The sequence below is a fragment of the Rousettus aegyptiacus genome, unplaced genomic scaffold, assembly GCF_014176215.1.
Source record: "Rousettus aegyptiacus isolate mRouAeg1 unplaced genomic scaffold, mRouAeg1.p scaffold_m13_p_4, whole genome shotgun sequence".
In the NCBI taxonomy this organism is placed as follows: Eukaryota; Metazoa; Chordata; class Mammalia; order Chiroptera; family Pteropodidae; genus Rousettus; species Rousettus aegyptiacus.
The window spans coordinates 22221865-22243887 of record NW_023416307.1 but is presented as its reverse complement, the minus strand read 5'-3'; the positions used below and the strand labels follow the sequence as shown (position 1 = coordinate 22243887).

Genomic DNA, 22023 nt, shown 5'->3' with positions numbered 1-22023 from the left:
TGCTATTCCACATTTAACTGGAGGCAAAAGTCAATGCAATTAGATAATAGAAAGCAAATGAAGGAATAAAAACTGGAAAAGAAGTAAAATTTTTATTTGCATTTGATATGACATTATATCTGATAAACCCTAGAGTCAATGCTAACATTCAAACAATGAAAGAAATAGCAGCATATAAAATTTATATAATTCATACTACCTAACATAATCTGGATTCAAGGCAATCCCTATTAAAATTCCAATGAAATACTGCCATTTGCAACAACATGGATGGACCTTGAGATAATCACGCTAAGTGAAATAAGCCAGACAGAAAAAGTGGAAAAACACATGGTATCAATTATACATGGGATATAAACCTAAGAGCGACAAACAAACAGGACAAACAGAGATTCATGGACATGGACAGTAGACTAGCAGTTACCAGAGGGTAAAGGGAGGGGGAGAGGGAAAGTAGATGGGATAAAAGGGGTCAAATATGTGGTAACAGAAAGAAATCTAACTTTAGGCAGTGAACACACAATGCAATATATATATGCCCTACTGTTGAACTGCACACTTGAAATTTACTGGATTTCGTTAACCAATGTCACCATAATAAAAATAAATAAATAAATAAATAAATAAATAAATAAATAAATCCAATCTCATTGTTTACAGAAATAGAACAAACAATCCCAAAAGTTGTATGGAACCTTAAAAAACCCCAAATAGCCAAAGAAATCTTTAAGCTTGCTTTTTCATTTTTCAACTCTTACAGTGTGTTCCTCATCACTAGAAGTTCTATTTGGTTCTTTATGAGGGTTTCAATCTCCTTGCTCTGCTCATCTAGTTTTTTTTCAATTCCCGAAATTGTTCATATGACTTGTTTTCAATCTCATTGAGTTTTTTCAGAAGTACCATCCTAAATTCCCTGTCATTTAAGTCGCACATTTCTATGTCTGTAAGCTAATTTTCTGGAGATTTTTCTCTTTCTTTTTGAGATGGCTTGTCACGTTGGTTGTTCATGGTGTTTAACGGACTATTTCTCCTCCTAGGCATTAATGGAAGTGTATTATGCTGTTTTCTAGAAAGAAGGTTTATTATATAAAGTTCTGTCTGTAGTCTGCTGCAAAGAAGGCGCTTTTCTTTTGGTTTCCAGTAGGTGGCGTCTAAGCTTCTTGGTCCCTGCTTTATATACCTTAAAGTACCTGTGGTAGCTCTTATGTGCAGATCCCACGGTCAGGCGTGCTGGGGTGCAGTTTGGGTGTTTTTTATTGAATTTTAGATGTTCAGCGTATTGTCATTTCAAGGGGAGAGATCTAAGGATGTCTCTCACTCTGCCAAGTTTTCTGTTGAAATGCGGCCCATAGCACTGGTTGCCCATTGGGAATTGAAATGTAGCTTAAGGGCTGGCCGCTTTTGCTGCGATTGGGAAGGCCACTCACAAGGATGGCTGCCCCGCTGTGAACACTTGGTTCTGAATCACCCGGAGCTGAGCTTGGCAGCAAGCCAATAACACCTGCCCTGGGCAGTCTGCAGGTTGGGTGGGGCAGGGTCGCAGAGAGACAGTGGCTGTCAGATCAGAACAGCCTCAGTCTTGCTGGAAATTTGGTAACTGCTGTTAAGTTCCCGCCATCAGAACAGGGGCTTCTAATGGTTCTATGAGAGGGGTTTGCACAATCAAGCTGGCGTGGTCTGTAGAGGGCCAGACTAAGGCACACTGGTGGCTGCCTTTCCATCTCTCTTTCTGACTCTAGGTAATGGAGACTTTTTCAGACTGAATCCTGCGCAAGCCTCAGACCTACTGCCGATGTCCCAGGTGAGTATCCCCAGGGCAGAAATCCTTTGCGTAGGTCTTTCAAAGGGACATCTAGGGGCTCAGTTGCTTTCCGTCTCACCCAGACAGCCAGAATCCTCTCTAGTCTCTACAGTTAGAGTTATTGGAATCTCCTCTTCCCTGGGCTGGGACCCTGGGCTGTGTAGCTTCCAGATGAGACTAGGACCCCCTCTCCTTCAGGAGAGCCTCTGCAGCCTCGCTCTCCCTCCAGGTTATCATCCACCACCTACAGATGCAAGACCAGCCCGATTCAGGACTTTGTCCCTCCTACTGGCTTCAATGTGGCTCCTTTATATTATCAGATGTAGATGTTATGATCAGCTGAACTTCGGGTGATTCTCCACATTATTTTATAATTTGGTTGTAATTTCAATGCGGTCCTGGGAGGAGACGAACCCTGCTTTTACCTAATCCGTCATCTTTCCCCTGACTCCCAGAAATCTTCAGAAAGAATAACAATGTTAATAGCATTACAATTTCTGATTTCAAACAACATTACAAAGTTATAATCATCAAAAACAGTATAGTATTGGCATAAAAATAGAAACATAAATCAATGAAACTGAATAAAGAGCCCAGAAATAAACCCACACATGTATGGTTAATTACTATATGACAAAGGAGCCAATAATATACAATGAAGAGTCTCTTCAATAAACACTGCCATTTGCGACATGTATGGACCCTGAGAGCATTGTGCTAAGTGAAATAAGTCAGATAGAGAAATACAAATATTGTTTGACATCACTTACATGTGGAATCCAAAAAAGCCAAACTCAGAAACAGAGACTAGAATGGTGGTGTTTACCAGGAACTGAAGGGTGGGAGAAATGGGGTCAAAGAGTAAAAATTTCCAGTTACAAGATGAGTAAGTTCTGGGGATCAAATGTACAGCATGTTAGCTGTAGTTAGTAGCATTGTATTATATGTATACTTGAAAGTTTCTAGGAGAGATCTTAAATGTTGTTACCAAAAAAAGAAATGATGATTATGTGATGTAAAGGAGGTGTTAGCTAAGGCTATGGTGGTAACAATTCTGCAACATTTAAGTGTATCAAATTAACATGTTGTATACCTTAAACTTACATAATATTATATGTCGATTATATCTCAATAAAGCTTGAAATAAGTAAAATAAACAGACTTCTGTAGACTTCACATACAGAACAATAACTATTTAGATATCATAATGGTAGGGGAAACCTCATTTACAATAGCAGTAAAGAAGCTAAAACACTCTGGAATAAAGTTAGCAAGAAATGATTAAAATTTATATGAGGAAAACTTTAAAACACTTCTGAATCACAAAAAAACTAGACCAGAACAAATAGAAAAAGCATCCCTTTGCTTTTAGAACAACTCAACATGATAAAGATGTCAGTTCTCCTTAATCTTTAAGTTTAATAAAATCGCCCCCAAAAACACCAACAAGCTTTTTAAATGAACCTAAATGAATTAATACCAAGGTTTATATGAAAAAATAAACAGTTCACATAAAAAGACTAGCCAAAAAAACATTGAAAAGGAAAAGGTAAAAGTCAAAGGAGGGACTAGCCCTACCTAACATTAAAATATACTATAAAGTTTCTATAATTATAAGTGTGTTACTGGTGCATAAACAGACAAGGAGATCAATGGAAAAAGACTCAGGTACTAATGGAATTTAGTATATTATAAAAAGGGCATCACAAATCACTGGGGCAAAGATGTAGTTTTTAATAAGTGGTTATGTGAGAACAGCCATTTGGGAGAAAAAAGGTCCATATGTCATATCATACACTAGAATAAATTCAAATATATAAAAGATCTGAATGTAAAAAATGACACAAACAAGTACAACAGAAAATACATCAGCAAATTCCTCTACATCTAAATGTAAAGAAATAATTTCTCTATGTCTGCATATAAGGAAAGATGTGATGAAAGAAGAGTGATAAATGTGACCACATAAAGAAAAAAAAGTTTTGCATGGCCAATAAATACCATAAACGAAGTCGAAAGACAACTGAAAAATTAAGAGAAATTATTTGCTATATGTATCACAGCTAAAGAATATATCTAGTAAGTCTCTTAAAAATTGAAGGAACAAAAAGATCAAAAACCCAAAACATGAACAGAAAATTCATGCACAAAAAAGATAGAATAATTGGTCCTCAAACATAGGAAAAGATGTTCAACCTCACATATGAGAAAAAGAAATAAAAACTAACCTTACACTAAAATACCATTTCTCATCTATCATATTGGCAAAAATTTTTAAATGATAATACATTCTACTGGTGAGGTTATGAAGAAACAAGCCTTAGATACATTACTGACAGGAACCTAGTAATTTCTAACAAAACTATAAACATTCACCTTTTGATCCAGCAATCAATTTCTGAGTTTCCCCTGAAGATACACCCCAACCAAACAAAAACCCAACCCTGAAGCACAATGTTAATCATGGCAGCCTTTTAGTAACTACAAAACATTGGCAGTATTACTAACGTCCAAACCTAGGAGACTGGCTAAACAAATTATGATACATGCACGCAATGAAGTACTAAGCAACTATAAAATATGAGTAAGATCACAATTAACGGATAGTTATTTCCAAGATATATTACTAAATAACAACAAAAAAAAAGAAAAGCATAAAAGAGTAGCTACAGTATGCCACAGATATAACTTGTACTCTACTTAAAAAGAAACAGAGGAAAGTTAAAATACCAAACTTATAGGATTAATTATCTAGGTAGTGGTCAGGAACAAGACAGAAGAAAGGGAGTGATACTTATTTGCATCTACCTTTTAGTATTGTGCTGTCTTTTATAACCACATACTACAATAATGGGGGGGGGCAAATAAGTAAATAAAATTTTAAAATTAAGGGGGATAAAAAACGTAAAAGGAAATGTAAACAGAAACAAATGAACCTAACTCTTTGAAGAAACTAACAATAATGAAGTGGGGAGAATTATATATCCCCAGAGTAAAGATAAAAAGAACCATAAAAAATATTGAACTCTAGTTTATAAGTTTGTTCTTCTTACTGGTATGTATCAGCAATTCTGAAACTACTTTCTGTGTATTCTAGAATAGAAGAAATAATATAATAAAATATAATAGGAGTAGATTTCTTACAGTTGCAGAAGGAAGTGATATGAAACATGTCACAACTTGAGTAATTAAAGAACAAAAATTATATTAAAAAGCATAATAACTAATTACTTTAAACTTATCCACAGAAAATGCAGCAAACCTCACATATTTGACTCCCCTCCAGTCCTGCCATAACCCAAAACATGCTTCATCTTTCAATTATTTTTTTACATATGTAACAATAAAGGTCTCTGAACTTTGTTTTTTAAATATTTAAATGTTTAAATATTAAGTATTTAAAGTATTTGACTTTCCATGACTGAACTCATTTCTATTAAAAAAGTACAGAGATCATTAACACACCTTCCAGATTTAAAATCATATAGTACTTCATCTATGAAAAACTCATTATTTTCATCTTCTCTATTTAAAGCCTTAATTAACTAAAATGTTCAAGATATGAGTCGTTCCCTTTTCTTGTTAAACCAAGATTAACCATGAAACGCAATTTAAACATTTTGAAAAATAAATTCCTAAAGTATATTTTACAAAATAACATAAGATATAGGACACAGATAATGCATTTTCTCAAAATATAGGACTTTTCGGTATTTCCAGATTATTAAGTTATTGGCAATAAAATGCAGAAGTGTTGATGCAAGAGGCTGAAAAGTTACTGCTGAAGAACTCGATTCCTCATATATAAAATAGGTATTACCCTGCATGACTGCCTGACAAATACAAAACTCGAATTACTAAACGCCTGTGTGAGAAATAGTTGTTGCTAACTAGACATCACTGCCATGACTTTTAAGGTCTTCCTTGCACTGCAAAAGAAAATTAACAGTTCCAGATTCCCCTCTGGAGGTAGTTGTAGATAGATGGTTGGGCAGAGAAGCAGCTTCCAGGGTAGTAGTTTCTTGAGAAGCACCCACTTTGGTGCTACAAATCTGAAGAGTTCTTAAGACTTCCAGTGATTTCTGAGAAAACAACTAGCTTCCATGCTTCAGGATGAAATAATCAGGGACAGCTTCCCTAATTCCCTAAGCCCTCCCAAAGGTTATATAAGCCTTTAATTCCCTCTGTTAAAACTCTAATGAATCGAGTGGCTTCTGTTTCCCTAATCAAACTCTGATTGATTCAGCATATATGAAAATACTTCATAAACTAAAAAAGACCACATAAAAGCATGGATTATGGTTTCTATTCCCAATGACAGGAAATTTCAATTGAAGTTGTTTTCTCGGAATCAGTCTCTTTTTAGACAAATCAATACATCCAAAATAAAGCTTTCCTTCTACAAATCAATAAAACAATAAAACTTTTCCTTACTACAAAAATCAGCTCTCTACCTAACTTCATTTCCCCCAATTAATCGTCCAATCAATCAAGGCATATTTACTAAGCCAGGCATTATGCAAGGTACCAAGAGATTCCCCCTGCAAGAGTTTACAATATATGAAAAGAACAAAAACCTCATATTCGTAATATAACTGTTACATATCAGGAACCACATGTGATGGTGAGTCAGAGAAAGGATGGATGAAATTTGACTTTGAAGTGAAAAGGTAAAAATCAAAAAAAGATTTCATGAAGAAGAGAATTAAAGATTAAATAGAAATGAACATTAAAGGGTAGAAACACTTATCAAAGTAGAGATAATTCAAGAAACTAGAAGAAAGCATGCTCAAAGAAACAAAGCTAGCAACTCAGGGACATGTACAGAGAGCTAAGGCATATAGCACAGAGTGGTTTATTCATGGTGTGTATACAAAGGAGAGGAGACTGAGGCAAAATGATACAAGCCGGAAAACTTAAACATTTGGACTTACTGCTATTACCCAACTTCAGATTCATAGAGAGATGTATATGCCTAGAAAACAAAATCAGGCTGCTAATATATCCCCACAACTAAAGCCTAATCGTATATACAGAAACGAATGATAATGATAGCACGACATAGCAAAACTTCTGGGACACAGCAAAAGCGGTCATAAGAGGAAAGTTACAGGCCTATCTCCAAAAACAAGAATGAGCCCAAATAAATAACCTAACACTTCATCTTAAAAAATTACAAAAGGAAGAACAAATGAAGTCTAAAGGCAGCAGAAGGAAAGAAATAATCAAAATTAGAGCAGAAATAAATGAAATTGAAAACCAAACAAAAAAAAATAGAAAAAATAAATGCATCAAAGAGCTGGTTCTTAGAAAAGATTAATAAAATTGACAGATCCCTAGCTAGACTCACTAAAGAAAAAAGAGAGAGGACACAAATAAACAAAATCAGGTTGAAAGAGGGGAAATTACGACTGACATCACAGAAATACAAAGGATCATATAAGAATGCTATGAAAAAGTATATAATACCAAATTCAATAGCCTAGAAGAAATGGACCAGTACTTAGAAAAATACAAGCTTCCTAGACTGAATCAAGACGAACTGAAAAATCAAAATAGACCTATCAATAGTATGGAAATTGAAACAATCACCAAAAATCTACCAAAAAGTAAAAGTCCAGGACTAGATGTCTTCACCAGTGAATTCTACCAAACATTTAAAGACGATTTAATACCTATTCTCCTCAAACTCTTCCAAAAAATCGAAAAGGAGGCAATACTTCCCAACTCATTTTATAAGGCCAGTATCACCCTGATACCAAAACCTGGTCAAGATAACACAAATAAAGAAAACTACAGACTAATATCTCTCATGAACACAGATGCAAAAATCCTAAATAAGACAGTAGCAAACCTAATACAGCAACATATTAGAAAGACTGTACACCACGATCGAGTGGGCATCATCCCAGGGGTACAGGGATAGTTCAACATATGCAAATCAATTAATGTGATATACCACATAAACAAATTAAAAAATAGGAACCATATGATCGTATCAGTAGATGCAGAAAAAGACGTTGACAAGATACAGTACCCATTTATGATCAAAACACTTAGCAAAATCGGTATAGAAGAAATGTCCCTTAACATAATAAAGGCCATATATGACAAACCCTCAGCCAACATTATACTTAATAGTGAAAAACTAAAAACCTTCCCTCTAAAATCAGGAACAAGACAAGGCTGTCCATTATTGCCAACGTCATTCAATATAACATTGGAGGTCCTATTGAGTGCAATCAGACAAGAGAAAATGTAAAAAGCATCCACATAGGAAACAAAGCAGTCAAACTGTCACTATTTGGGGATGACATGATTCTCTATATAGAAAACCCTAAAGACTCCATAAGAACACTACTGGAAACAATAAGCAAATACAGTATAGTCTCTAGATACAAAATCAACATTCAAAAACCCATAGCGTTCCTATACTCTAACAACAAAGTGTCAGAAAAAGTGGGAAAAATCATTCCTTTTGCAATTGCAATGAAAAGAATAAAATACCTAGGAATAAATCTAGCGAAACATATGAAGGATCTCTATAATGAAAACTACAAGACCCTATTAAATCAAAGAAGATACAAAGAAATGGAAAGATATTCCATGTTCTTGGATTGAAAGAATCAACATAGTTAAAATGACCATATTAACTAAAGCATTATACGGATTCAATGGAATCTCCATCAAAATCCCATTGGCTTTTTTAAAAAAAATAGAACATAAAATCATCAGATTTGTATGGAAGCACAAAAGACTCCAAATTGCCAAAGCCATGCCGAGAAAAAAGAACGAGGCTGGAGACATCACTCTGTCCAACTTCAAATTATACTACAAAGCGACAGTAATCAAAACGGCATAGTATTGACAGAAAAACAGACACACGGACCAGTGGAACAGAATTGAGAATCCAGAAGTAAACCCATATTTATATGGGCAAATAATTTTCGACAAAAAAGCCAAAAACACACAGTGGAGAAAGGAAAGCCTCTTCAATAAAATGGTGCTGGGAAAACTGGAAAGCCATCTGTAAAAAAAATGAAACTAGACTGTTGTCTATCACCACGTATCAAAATTAACTCAAAATGGATTAAGGACCTGAATATAAGACCTAAAACAATAAAATGCATAGAAGAAAGCATAGGAACTAAACTCAAGGACCTTGGACTTAAAAAGGATTTTGTGAATTTGACCTCAAAAGCAATGGAAGTAAAAGTTAAATTAAATCAATGGGACTACATCAAACTAAAAACTTCTGCTCAGCAGAAGAAATCGTCAACAAGATAAAGAGACAATCATTCAAATGGGAAAATATATATGACAGGAACAACTTCAATAAGGGCCTAACATCCAAAATATACAAAGAACTCACAACTCAATAACAACAAAAAAAACAAACAATCCAGTCAAAACATGGGCAGAAAACCTAGCAGACACTTCTCCCTCGAGGACATACAAATGGCCAACAAATATAGGAAAAGATGCTCAACATCGCTAGCTATTAGGGAAATGCAAATCAAAACCACAATGAGATACCAACTCACAGCTGTTAGAATAGCTGTAATCAATAGCACAAGTAATAACAAATGTTGGAGAGGATGCAGAGAAAAAGGAACCCTCATACACTGCTGGTAGGGCTGCAAATTGGTACAGCCACTCTGGAAAACAGTATGGAGGTTTCTCAAAAAACTAAGAATTGATCTACCATATGATCCAGCAATCCCTCTACTGGCTATTACCTCAAAGGCTTGAAAACTCATACCCAAAAAGATATTTTCACACCAATGTTCATAGCAGCATTATTCACAGTGGCCAGGACATGGAAGCGACCAAAGTGTCCTACGATAGAAGACAGGCTAAAGGAGTTGTGGTACATATATACAATGGAAAATCACTCAGCTATAAGAAGAGATGAAATACCACCATTTGCGACAACATGGATGGACCTCGAGAAAATCACGCTAAGCGAAAAAAGCCGGACAGAAAGAGTTGAAAATCACATGGTATCACTTATATGTGGGATATAAACCTAAAAGAAACAAATGAACATAACAAACAAACAGAGACTCATGGACAAGGACTATAGACTAGTGATTACCAGAGGGGAGGGGGTGCGTGAGGAGGGGGGAGGTAGATGGGGTAAAGGGAGTCAAATGTAGTGGGGTAGAGGTAAAAGGGATCAAATATATGGTAGCTGAAGGAAACTGGGCTTGGAGTGGTAAACACGCAATAGAATATACAGATGTCATATTACAATGTACATCTGGAAAATTAATTGTATTAATCAATATTATTCCAATAAACTTAAAAAAAATGAAAAAACAGCCTAATAGTAGTACGAAAAACTAAGCAGAGAATAGTAGCTGATCTTACTAATTCCTGTTTTTATCCTAACACTCTTCTGCTCAAAAACTTTCAATAACTTCTGAATCTCTACTTTTTTACCAAGTTCCTCAGTACCATGGCCCCCATATTATGCAATCATATTTTCTACCAGTGCCCAAAATGTCCAATTCTCTCCAGATAGGCTATTCTCTGTATTAATGGCCCCTGGGCACAGCAAGAAAACCGATGGAGTGACAGCCAGCCTGTATTAGTGAGCTTGGTCTACTACAACAAAATACCACAGACTGAGCAGCGTAGGCAACAGAAATTTACTTCTCACAGTTCTGGAGGCTGTAAGTCCAAAATCAAGATGCCGGTTTATTTGATTCCTAGCTTACTGGCTCTTCCTGGCTCGTAGATAGCTGGCTTTGCACTGTGTCCTCGTGTGGTCTTTCCTCTGAATGCACACTCAAAGATCTCTCCCTCTTCTCATAAGGCCATCAGCCCTATTGTATTAGGACCCCACACCTATGATCTCACTTAACCTTAATTACCTCCATAAAGACTCTATCTCCAAATACAGACAGTGAGTATTGGGACTTCAACATATAAATTTAAGGGGAACACAAACATTCACTCCATAACATACTGGGTTATTTCTGAGGCTAGACGTTAAGAGATTTTGCAGCTTCTGCTCTTATCCTCTTGAAATACTTATTTTATCACATGAAAAAGCCCAGCCTAACCTACTGGAAGATAAGAAACTACAGGAAAACTAAAGCATCCCAGAAAATAGCTAACAGCTGTCACCATATGCCAGACTGGACCATCTAGTTCCAGTCAAGCTATCACATAACTACAATCGCCTAAGTGACCCCATGTGAGACAAGAACTGCCAGCTGAGCTCAGTTAAGATCACAAAATGATGAGAAAATAAATCATTGTTGCTTCAGGTCACTAAATTTAGGGATGGTGTGTTACAAAGAAAGTAGTACCCACTATGGCATACCTTCTTGTTCTGCTTTTTGACCTAGACCTCTGAGCTCTATAGGATTTCCCTCGACCCCTTGAACGACTTCGACTTCGTTTTCTTCTGGAGCCGTAAGAAGAGCTACTGCTTGACCGATGCCTGCGTCTGAAATAAAATATAATCAAGTATCATTACTATAAAAATATTTTATGAGCACTACCGAGAAATCATCTAGATTCTAAAGAATCATCTTATTTTTATTGTCTTACTTCTTTCTAGAAACAAATGAAGATAAAATAGTATTCCTCTTGAACAGTGAGATGACTGGTTTCATAATTTAGTGATCAAATTGGCTACTAATTAAAACTTTAGGGGTCACAGTTGTATACTTAATCCTTCCAATATTATCAGATACTATAGTATAAGAACTATACTAGTTTATATCTACTTGTCTACAAAGAAAAGACAATGGACAAAGACACTGAACTCATGCGCGGGGCCTGGCAACAAAAACAAACAAGCAAGCAAACCTTTGAGTTGGGGCTTAACCCTTACAAATATGCCACTACTAAACAAAAAATGTTTTACCCAGAAAAATCGAAAGTACAAAAACAAAAACTCTGAAGAATATTACTCTCATTACTATGTAAGTAAAAATTATGAAAATCACCTTCTATCATAAGAATGTGAGCGAAGCTGAAGATCTCTGGACCAAGATCTTGACTTTGACCTTGATCTCCTTCCACCTTTCTTTCGGCTATATGTCCTGCTATCTGAAGAACTACTTGAGGATGACCGTCTACGGTGTTTCTTTTTTCTCTTGCTTCCTCTTTCTTCTTCGGTATCTGATGACCGGCGTCCCATTTCTACGAGCTTAAATCCAAAGAAAATTATTCCTAACGTAATGGCAAAATGGATAAAATTTAATATAGTGATTTTTTTAAACTTTGTAAAAAAATTTTGAAGTCTTAAAGTAGAATTATAAATGTACCTTCTTGGCAAGACATGAGAAACCGCTCTAGTACAGTCTGCTAGGATTATTAATTAACTGGTTTTACAATTTATGAACAACTTAAATTTGTCCTGAAGTTTTTCAAATGTCTCTCAAAAGAGTCAATCCTGAAGACAGCTCATTATAAAAATGTTCTTACATTTTAACTTGCATTTATCATTAATTATGATACTTGGTTTAGGGAATAACTATCTAATCCTTCATTTTCACATTCCCTAAAGATGAAAGATATTTTACTATGTTTTAGGGTTACATCTTTCTAAGTGAAAATTCTAAATTTTTAAATGGATAAAAACTCATTAGGCATCAACAAAGTACAGATTGAAACAATACACTATCAATATTTCACTTGTGAAATTTGGAGGAAGAAATGTTAAGTACCAAAGTCAATAGGTTACTGTGAAATCAGTCAACTCTTCACACTGATAGTTCCTATAAAGTGGTGGTATAATCCTTCCAAAAGCAATTAACGATTTAAATAAAGAGTCATAAAACTGTCAATTTTTTTTTGACAAAGCAATCCTAATTCTAGGAATACATCTGAAAAGTTTTTCTTAAAAGAAAGATATAATCATTATCAAAAATGCCCATTGTAGCATTATTAAAACTGTACTACAAAGACTACAATTTAAGAAAATATGTAGATATGAATAAGAGCAAAAATGAAAACTAATAATATTTAACTGTTGGAACTAGGAGATTTTTTTCTTTTTTAAACTATTTTCTATATGGCTATGGTGATGTTTGTATATTTAGTAAACAAAAGGAAAAAAACATACAGAAATAGAACTTAAGGTTTTCATATTTATGAATTAACCTAGCTGATAAGAAACTAACTTATCTTACTTTAAAGTTAGCCTTGAGATTCTCATCTGCAATCTTTTTTTTTTTTACTGATAGTTATTAGCTATCTTTCAATATCACATAAAAGCAAGATCCATCCTATGTAACAATTAAGATAAATGATTAATGGATCAGATAAATATCTCATGCTTTCCTTTAACATTTATTCAAAATAAGTTAAATATCATTACTATAAAAAAAGCAATGTGTTAAATTCCAGCATGGTTTTCAGAATGGTCAGAGAGCTTATCCCCTCCCTGATTCCAGTGCAACACCAGTTAAAAATGGCTGTTAGGATTCAATTCAAAACTTGATGCTATTTACTGAGAGCCAGATAGACTTTAAAAATAGTTCTGAACCCTGGAGTTGTTACCATTTCTAACATTTTAAAGCTCAACAAAACACTGGAGAGACTTGGTTTTGAAACTCGCACTAGCAAAACCTAAACCCCCTTAAGAAATGAAACTGCACTAGGTAAAAGAACACCATGATCCTTTCCAGCTTCAAAATACTATGATTATGAAATTATACATATATATACATATTTATTTAAATAAATGTGTACATAATACCCACATATATATCCATGAACCGATTATATATAATATGTAACCACGAGTGTATGTGTACATTTTCATTAAGGAATTTGTACGTAATTGAGTGACGATCATCATCTAAATTTTCTTATTTCCTGGTTTTTTCCTCCTTTCTTATTTTCACTTTTAAGCAGTTAAGAATTTTCTTTACCCACAAGAAACCATTCAACATGAGCACTGATTATGTTCTTATTATTTTGTTAAAAAACACTAAAATGAGAGTAAAAGGATAAAAAAGTATAAATTCACAAGGATAAAGAGACTAGAAGAGTAAACAACAGGAACAGTAGACAAAATATGTCAACAAAATTTTAGCAAATAAAAAACAGATGGAGGATTTAGAGCTAAGAGAGCTGAATACCAAAAAACTGCAGAGAATTTCAACAGGAGAAAAGCCAATTCACATAACAAAAATCAAAAAGGATCAGGAATCTGAGATACCTGTTACCACAGTGGACACAATGAGGCATGGAACTAAAAAACAAAGGAATTGGTAGAAAGTAGATAAAAGAAGTAATCTCCCAGGTCCCCTTCCCTGTATAACCCAAAGAGGTGACTACTCTTCCTCAATCCCGGGAGAAGTGGTTTATTTCAGAAAAATGACTAAACAATAAAGCAGCAGGTCCAGGGACACAGTAAAAGAGGGCAAAGGTGATAAACCAAAAGTTAAAGGAATTATGTGAAAGTATACAAATAATGGTAAATATTGCAGCCTTCTGTGTGCTTGGATTCAAGATTTCTGGCAGAGGATTCATCTATGCAAAAACCGAACAGTGCTTAAAATAAAATATACTACTTAAGTATTTGAAAGTCTTTCCAAAAAAAAAAAAAAAAAAAGCAAGGTCCTATGACCAATCTCATCAATTAACAAACTCAAAACTCAAACTTTTTCTGTAAACTGCTTTTCTGTTAACTTTTTAGTGACTATACAAAAAAAAAAGATAACCAACCACATAACGAAAGTCTTCATCATAAGAGGCAGAAACCGAAACAAAGGAAAAAGGCAACTCATAGTAAACCAGGAACATGCAGAAGAAAACTTCAAGGCAAAAAAATCAGTTAATTTCCTCAGAAACATATGTAAAGATGATCCAACATGAGGAGGAACATCCATAGAAGAAGAAAAAAGCTTGCAATTGACAAATAATTGGTAAAACACACACACACACACACACACACACACACACACACGGCTAGCAAAGGACTCAAAGAAAGTGTTAAGAAAAAGATTAAAAATAGGAGATAAAAAAAAGATTAGTCCAGGAAGGCCAATCTCCAATTGATATGCATTCCATTAAAAAAGAGAGAAGAGATAAAGAAAAATATCCACGGAATTTTCAGAATTATAAGATATGAATTGTCCTAAGTCCCCGGGACAATGAATTTAAAAAGATAGACACCCAACATGCTCATAAAAATTCAGATGCCAGAAATCTATCAAATAACTTAGAAACTTCTAAAGATTAAAAAAAAGGAAAATCACAATAAAAAGCACAGGACTTCTCGACAGCAACATAGAAAACAGTGGAGACTTGCCTTCAAAATTCTAAATGAAGATGCTTTTCAACCTAGAATCTATATCTAGCCCAATTATTTATTGATCTAATATGAGATCAAATAAAGGCATTTTCCAATATGCAAAGTCTCAAAATTATACTTCACACTCCACCAAGAGACAACCCAGATTTAGAAAACAAGTGATGTAACACTTGAGATAGGGAAAATGTCACAGGATGATAGCAGAACTAGGTATAAGGGATACATCAGTGAACAAGAGGCAGAAAACCTTGCCTTTAAGGAGCTTACGTTCTAATATAACGGTAGTTTTCTAAATGGGGTCTACAGATCACTGGGGATCCCAAAAACCTTTTCAGGGATCCAAGAGGTTAAAACTATTTTCATTATAATACTAAAACATAATTTACCTTTTTCACCATGTTGACTTTTGCACTAATGATGTAAAAACAATAGTAGGCAAAACTGCTGATGCCTTAACAGGAATCATGTCAATGGACCAAACTGTACTAGCAGTCATTGCATTCTTCACTGCCAAGGTTTAAAAGGAAAAAAAAAAAAAAAAAGGCAGTTCACTTAAGAATGTCCTTGATGAAGCAATAAAAAATCACTGATTTTATTACATTTCAACATTTGAACACACATCTTTTTTAATATTCTCTGTGATAAAATGGAAAATACATATAAACTGCTGCTGCATACTGAAGAATGATGGTTATCTCAAGAAAAGGCATTGCTGCAACTGCATTGCAAGTTGAATCTAGCTGCTTTTGTCATGAAACACTATTTTGATTTTAAAGAACTATGATTATTCAGACTTGCATAGTTGAAAGACATTTTCTCAAAAATGAATGAAGTCTCTCACTTCACGAAAAATGACATTATTTGTCACCAATAATAAAATTTGAACTCTCAAGAAAAAATTTCAATTTTGGATAACTTGTATCTGCTACCACGAGACTGATAGCTTCCCAGTACTTAAAGCTTTTTCTAATGAGATCAGTGGTATTACCAAATGTGATTTTTAAAAAATATTATATAATGAAGGGTGTCAAGATTTGGACTATATACATAACTCAGAGAACCAGTATTTTCCAGTAGGCCAAAGCATGTCACAGAATCATGCATGGGTCAAAAATTCATTCACAGTGCAAGATACACTGATAGATTTTAATGTAATTGAGTATGAAAAGGTCATTAACACGGTTTCAAATACATTGCAACTAACCTTTAAGAAACTACCACTTGTCAAGTTTTGGTGTAGTATCAAAGAATTATCTGAAAAGGCAACTAAAATACTTTTTCCTGAAATTAATATTATACATTAAGTATATTTTAAATTTAAAAAATACTTTTTCTATTACCATATCTATGTGAATCCAGATTTTCTTCATATACTTCAATCAAAACAACTCATCATAATACATTCAATACAAAAGTAGATGTAAAAACCCAACTGTCTTCTATTAAGCCAGATATCAGATATTAGCAATAATGGAAAGTAATGCCAATTTTCTCACTAAAAATGTTTTGTTTTGGGAAAGTTATTTTTCATATCAAATTTATTATTTATGTTACCATGTAATGAACTTATTATTTTTAAGTGGATTAATAAATATTTCAAATTTTTCTATTTTAATTATTAGTAAGGCAGTATTTATAGATATAGCCCACATAGATAAAAGTTCTAGGGGTCCTCAATAATTTTGAAGAGTGTAAAGGAATTCTAAAACTAAACAGTTTGAGAACCACTGCTCTAAGGTACGTATAGTTATTTCCATTCTCCATTCTTGTCCAAAGTACAAGGCCCTATGTAAGACATAATGAAGTGGAAAAAATAAAGACACACATCTAATTATGTATCTTTTTGGTAACCAAAAAAGAGAATGCAAGGGGTAGACAGTCAAATTTTTCTTTGTTTTAATTTTAAACAACATAAGTCATCCATAATAGAAGAATGATTTCATTTAACCCAGGAAAACAACGGGAGATACAAAATCGTTCCTTAGAGGAGCCAAGTAAAAAAAAAGTTGAAATAGCAGTCACAAAACCATATTTTTTCAAGTAATGCATTCGCATTTCAGAAAAATTACACTGAAATACAATTAATATCTATAAGAAAAAGCAAAAGCCACCACATTTCTTTATTAAAGTTAACTTCAAACATTTATTCTGAAAAGGAAGTGAACACTAAGAGCAAATCAGAGGTAGATGCAAAAATTGTCTTCTCTCTCAATGACAGGCACTAAATTCTTATTTACCACTCAACATATAGACTAACATCTGATTTCCACAATGTCCCTAATATATAATTGAATATACTTGCTCATTTAAGTCATGGTGGTCAATTTATATTTCACGCTCCTAGTAAGGAAGAATTCTATATTTAACTCCACTGGTAAGGTGCAATGGATGGAAAGAAACATTAATTATCTCTTTCTGGTAAGGGCAACAATGAATCCAGCACAAATTTTTAGGTATCCTACAAGCTAACAATTTTCAATCTATTTGCAAACAGAGAAAGCAACATTGAGACAAAATTCCTAAAGTTCTTGGTTTTCTATTCTCACTCTAGTTTCTAGTTTGCCAATTTAGTCACATGGTTGCAAATCTCACCAAACTACTCCCACTATAGAATTAAAACCCTAACAGGTAATGGCTACAGTAGGACATCAATTTACCAAAATATCTTATTGCGAAGTTTAGGTGACTGAAGATGTGGAGCCAAGATAAGGTCATTCAAAAGAGAGCTGAAAGGCATACAAAAGTAGTTCCTTTGTCCAGTTATTAATAAAAGTACAAGAAACGGTTATCTTTTTCAGAAAAAGAAAGGCAGTTGGAGAGAACAAAGATTCTTAGAGGACATGACAGTTTAAAATTATTTCTCCATTAGTATATCAAACTATAATCTTTTTTATCTTGGACACATGGCAATAAAAAGGGGGTTGGGGAGAAGAACAGTCATTTCAATGGGCAATCTACTTCAAAAGGATAGAGAAAAATAAATACAGGGTAACAGCATTTAGCGTAAGCAGAAACCCACAAATAGGTATAGAACTATGCAAAGGTAGTAGAAGAACTCGGGTAAGTTTTAGCTTTAGGAGCCTAACAAAGCAAAGCTCAAAAGAAAGAGAATTGACAAAATATTCTTCCCATAACAATATAACAATAAAAAATTTGAAGATCAGCATCTCTTTAAAAAAAAAAAAAAAAAGAGCATTATTGGTCACAGGACTTTTTCCCCAATGGTTTGAAAATGAAAGCAGAAAACCTATCTATACATCACAACAATCTCATTACAGAAGTTTTCCAACTCATAACACAACTCTTTCCTGAGACTGGTAGAGTTGGTAAGGCAATTAATACGTGCCAGCTGCCTTTATCTTTTTCAGTTTCAAACATTTTTAGCCCTCTTATTGTGGAACATACAGTAATGAAGTGCTACCACTTAGCAGGAAATCTCCTTAGCCTGCAAAGAAAGTGAATATTTATAGACCCTAAAGCTAGAGGGGCTCTGAAAAAATGTTTCCCTACAAGATTGCACCTGCAACACCTGCGACAATCCTTAAACCTAAGAGCTCTGCGTATCTCCTTCACATTAGAGCTTTTACGTGTATGTTGACAACTTGAAAACTTTTTTGTGATAAGACATTTTAACTTATTTAACTACATAGTACCTACTTAGTAGATTTGCAAATAAGTTACTGCTCATTCTTATAAAAATGCAAAAAAAAAAATTTAAGCTTCTAATGTGCATTTAAAGATGTATAACCTCTGAGAAATTAAAGCATAAAATCAAGAGCAGTTAATATGTATAATAGTGCATTATTATAACATCTCACCAAAGTAAAGAGTTTAAGAGTAGTCATATGCTCTTGGTCTCTGATTACAAGGCCACAAGTCCTGAAGTTAAGAAAACTGAGTGCTTAATGTGAGTATATTTATATGTTAAGAAGTCTATTTCACCCTGAACCATCTCTCCTCTCAGCAAGCGAGTGTGAGCTGGGAAGAACGAGGGTGGGGGTGCGGGCGGTTATTGGAAGGTAAGGTGGATCTAAAGTAGAGACAGCGCAGTGGGTGGTGCAAAGTGCACCAGGTTGCGGCCTCTCTCTCACTGCACCCTACTTAGGGCTAGTGATGAAGCACCGGGCACATATTGCAAGAAGGGCCCATAAGAACAAATGCAGTGATTAATGTCAGATACTCAGGACAGGGTAGAATAGCGGGTGAGGGTGGAAGGGGCGGAAGGGCTGGCTAACTCTCTCTCTCTCTCTCTTCACGTCAGTCAGAGGGCCTAGCCTGAGGCCTACGACCTCGCACCACCCTATGGCCGCCCACCATCCTGAGGCCGCAGCTTGGTCCTCCAGGGTCAGAAACCTCCAGGTGCGGGACGCATGCGCACGGCACTGCGCCGCCTCGCACGCCTCGAGGACACCGCCCACCCACCCGCCACCTCGCAGACAGGCTGCTCCAGGCCCCGCGCCGCCTCACGCGGAAGCAGGGCCCGAGAACCGAGCGGGCACGATCACCTCCTCCCCGCCCCGGTACGCGGGCATCACCTGGTTCCCGGCCTTCGGGATCACACCTCCCGTTGATTTGCAAGCTCCGCAAGCCTGGAAACGTTTCTTCAAATCTGGGAGCCGCCGGCGTCCTCCGAACTTGCTTCAGTTTAAGCTCACCGCCTTCCTGGTTCCAGCGCCAGGCAGCAGCAGCCGAGCTTTCGAGTGCATCGATGGAGGCTGCCAGACGTTCCGAGTGCCGAGGGAATAGATTGTCACGCCGCCAATTTTTTGTTTGGTGTTGGTTTTGCTCGCTCGTTTGTTTGATTTTCTTGTTACCAAAAAGCAATAAAGGTGGGGACTGAAAAGTGTTAGTGCCTCAGGAATCGTAGTTATCGTCACAGATAATTAGGAAACATATCTGCGTGGTAGGAAGTTATGTTTAAGACACCCACACGTAGCGAAATTGGTTATCACAAGCATGGGAGTGTGTCTATATAGAGTCGTATGTGATTAAAGTGTAATGATTTACTTGAAAAAAAAATGCATTAAAAGTCGGTGTTTCTTCTGCCCTGAAGGTGAAGGCACTCACAGGTTAGGTGCAAATTAGTTTCTCATATTAAAGTACCTGGTTGGTAAAGGAATTGGGAAACGCTGCCCGAGGCAAAGAGAGGAGGTTTCTTCTGAAAGAGAAATTAAGGGTTTAGGTTTTTGTTGTAATTTAAACCAATAGAACCTAAAGCGATTCAGCATTTTCTTTAACTCATACTACATTATTTATCTGTCCTTGCATGAACACCAGTCTTCCCTTATTTACTATAAAATACGCAGATACGGAGGTAAATAAACTGTCGGCCTTGGTTTGAGTGAACTGTGAGAACCAACACATTCACAATTCTAGATACCCAAGCTACAGTTTCTGCACACATCTGAGATGGTGAAAATCAGCTCCAGGAATATATTTGTCATAAATGACTGTACTTTAACCAGTTCTGAGGGATCGTTTTAAAACTTAACTACAACATTATGTTTATTTTAAATAATTCAAGAGCTGAGGGGCCCATTCAGGTGGCTCCTGTCTGCAGACTGTCAATAGTGCTTTATCTTTTTTTTTTTTTTTACCAAAACTGCTTTTTGAAATGTCCTATTTCCAGAAAATATTTACTATTTAATGAAACAGCATCATTAGAACTTCATGAGCATTTATTTATTCACACATGATTTCAAAACCTTGGTTATTAAAAAACAAACAAACAAACAAACAAAACTTCCATTAGGCCAGTGGAGTCCGTGGTCAGACACTGCGGATCTCTCAAAACTCCATCTAATATCAACAACACTTTTTGCTAAATAGACAAAGAGCCAATATGCCAGGAAAGTCTAAGGGAAAATCTATTTGGTGTGAATCACACAACGATTGTGTCTGAGCCTTCCCTGATTACTTTTAAAGTGCTCATCTTTCCCTCAAGCTCAGTAGACAGAATTTGAGATCAGACTTAAAAGTCATGTGCTTGAAAGAAGGGGTTGGGGGGGGGGGCGGGGAAGCGGATGAGTCTCTAGATCCCTCACCAGACTTCTAATAGTGGTTATTTTGAAGCTGTTCGTGAATAATATTTAACATCTCAATTCGAGAGCTCTTCCTGTTCATTCTGCTAAATAACCTTAAAAATGGATTTTCATAAAGGATTAAAGGTTTATGGTTATTTCCCTCTGACAGCAGAATTAAAGTGGGTACAAATAGTAACACAAGATTAAATGCAAAATCGTGTTTCTAAATTCATATAACTTTGGACAGTGTGAGTACATCAGTCTCTTTTGTAGTGTAATAAAACATTAGCAAGCACTCATATAATTCATTAATACCTAAAAGCTATTGCACTGAAAATGTAAAGATATCATTTCTCCTGAAAGTAGCAGTAAATGAACTATTTTAAGCAGAACAAAAGATAACTTCAGAATTCAAGAGAAAAAAAAGGCAAAGTAATATTTCTAAAAAGTATGATTTCCACCTTAAGTTTGCCAAATGTAAACATTTTAATCCAAGTAGTATTTCACAAAGTTATCTGTAGCCTCTACTTACATATATTCTAGAAATACTAGTATATTAAGCTTTAGTTGTGTTCTTTTTATAAATGCTTCAGGTTGTTCGATGAAATCAAATTATGTTAACTTTGTGTTGATGCCTTAACCAATAGGTGGAAGATATACATATCAAAGTTCTGTAATTGCTTTTGTTTTTACTAAGAGTATTAGACACAAGAGAATGAACAAGTTACCTTTAACATTAGAAAGCCCTCATTAACATTCAGACTACTCAGAAATGTCCTCAAAGCTACACTTGAAGAGGTATGTTTGTTTACACACACAAATAAATATAACTTTTCATATGTAAATGTTCTTATGTAAGATACATATGTGGCCACACTTCTCAACGAAAGCTTTGTCCTGCACAATACAGACAA

General features: G+C 35.2%; 1 protein-coding gene across 2 annotated transcripts in view; it reads right to left on the bottom strand.

Moving 5' to 3' along the window:
- The window catches only part of RSRC1 (arginine and serine rich coiled-coil 1), a 349184-nt gene extending 329421 nt beyond the window's left edge, over positions 1 to 19763 (bottom strand). Inside the window, exons 1-3 of one of the 2 annotated variants that reach the window (XM_016148824.2) lie at positions 19622 to 19763; positions 11767 to 11962; positions 11136 to 11261 (exon numbers count right to left, since the gene is read on the bottom strand). In XM_016148824.2, coding sequence (XP_016004310.1) covers positions 11136 to 11261; positions 11767 to 11960 — 320 coding nt within the window. In that variant the 5' untranslated portion in view covers positions 11961 to 11962; positions 19622 to 19763. Of the gene's footprint in view, positions 1 to 11135; positions 11262 to 11766; positions 11970 to 19621 lie in introns of both variants that reach the window. The other variant, XM_036219171.1, reaches the window with a different exon arrangement.
- Positions 19764 to 22023: the final 2260 nt, after the last annotated feature.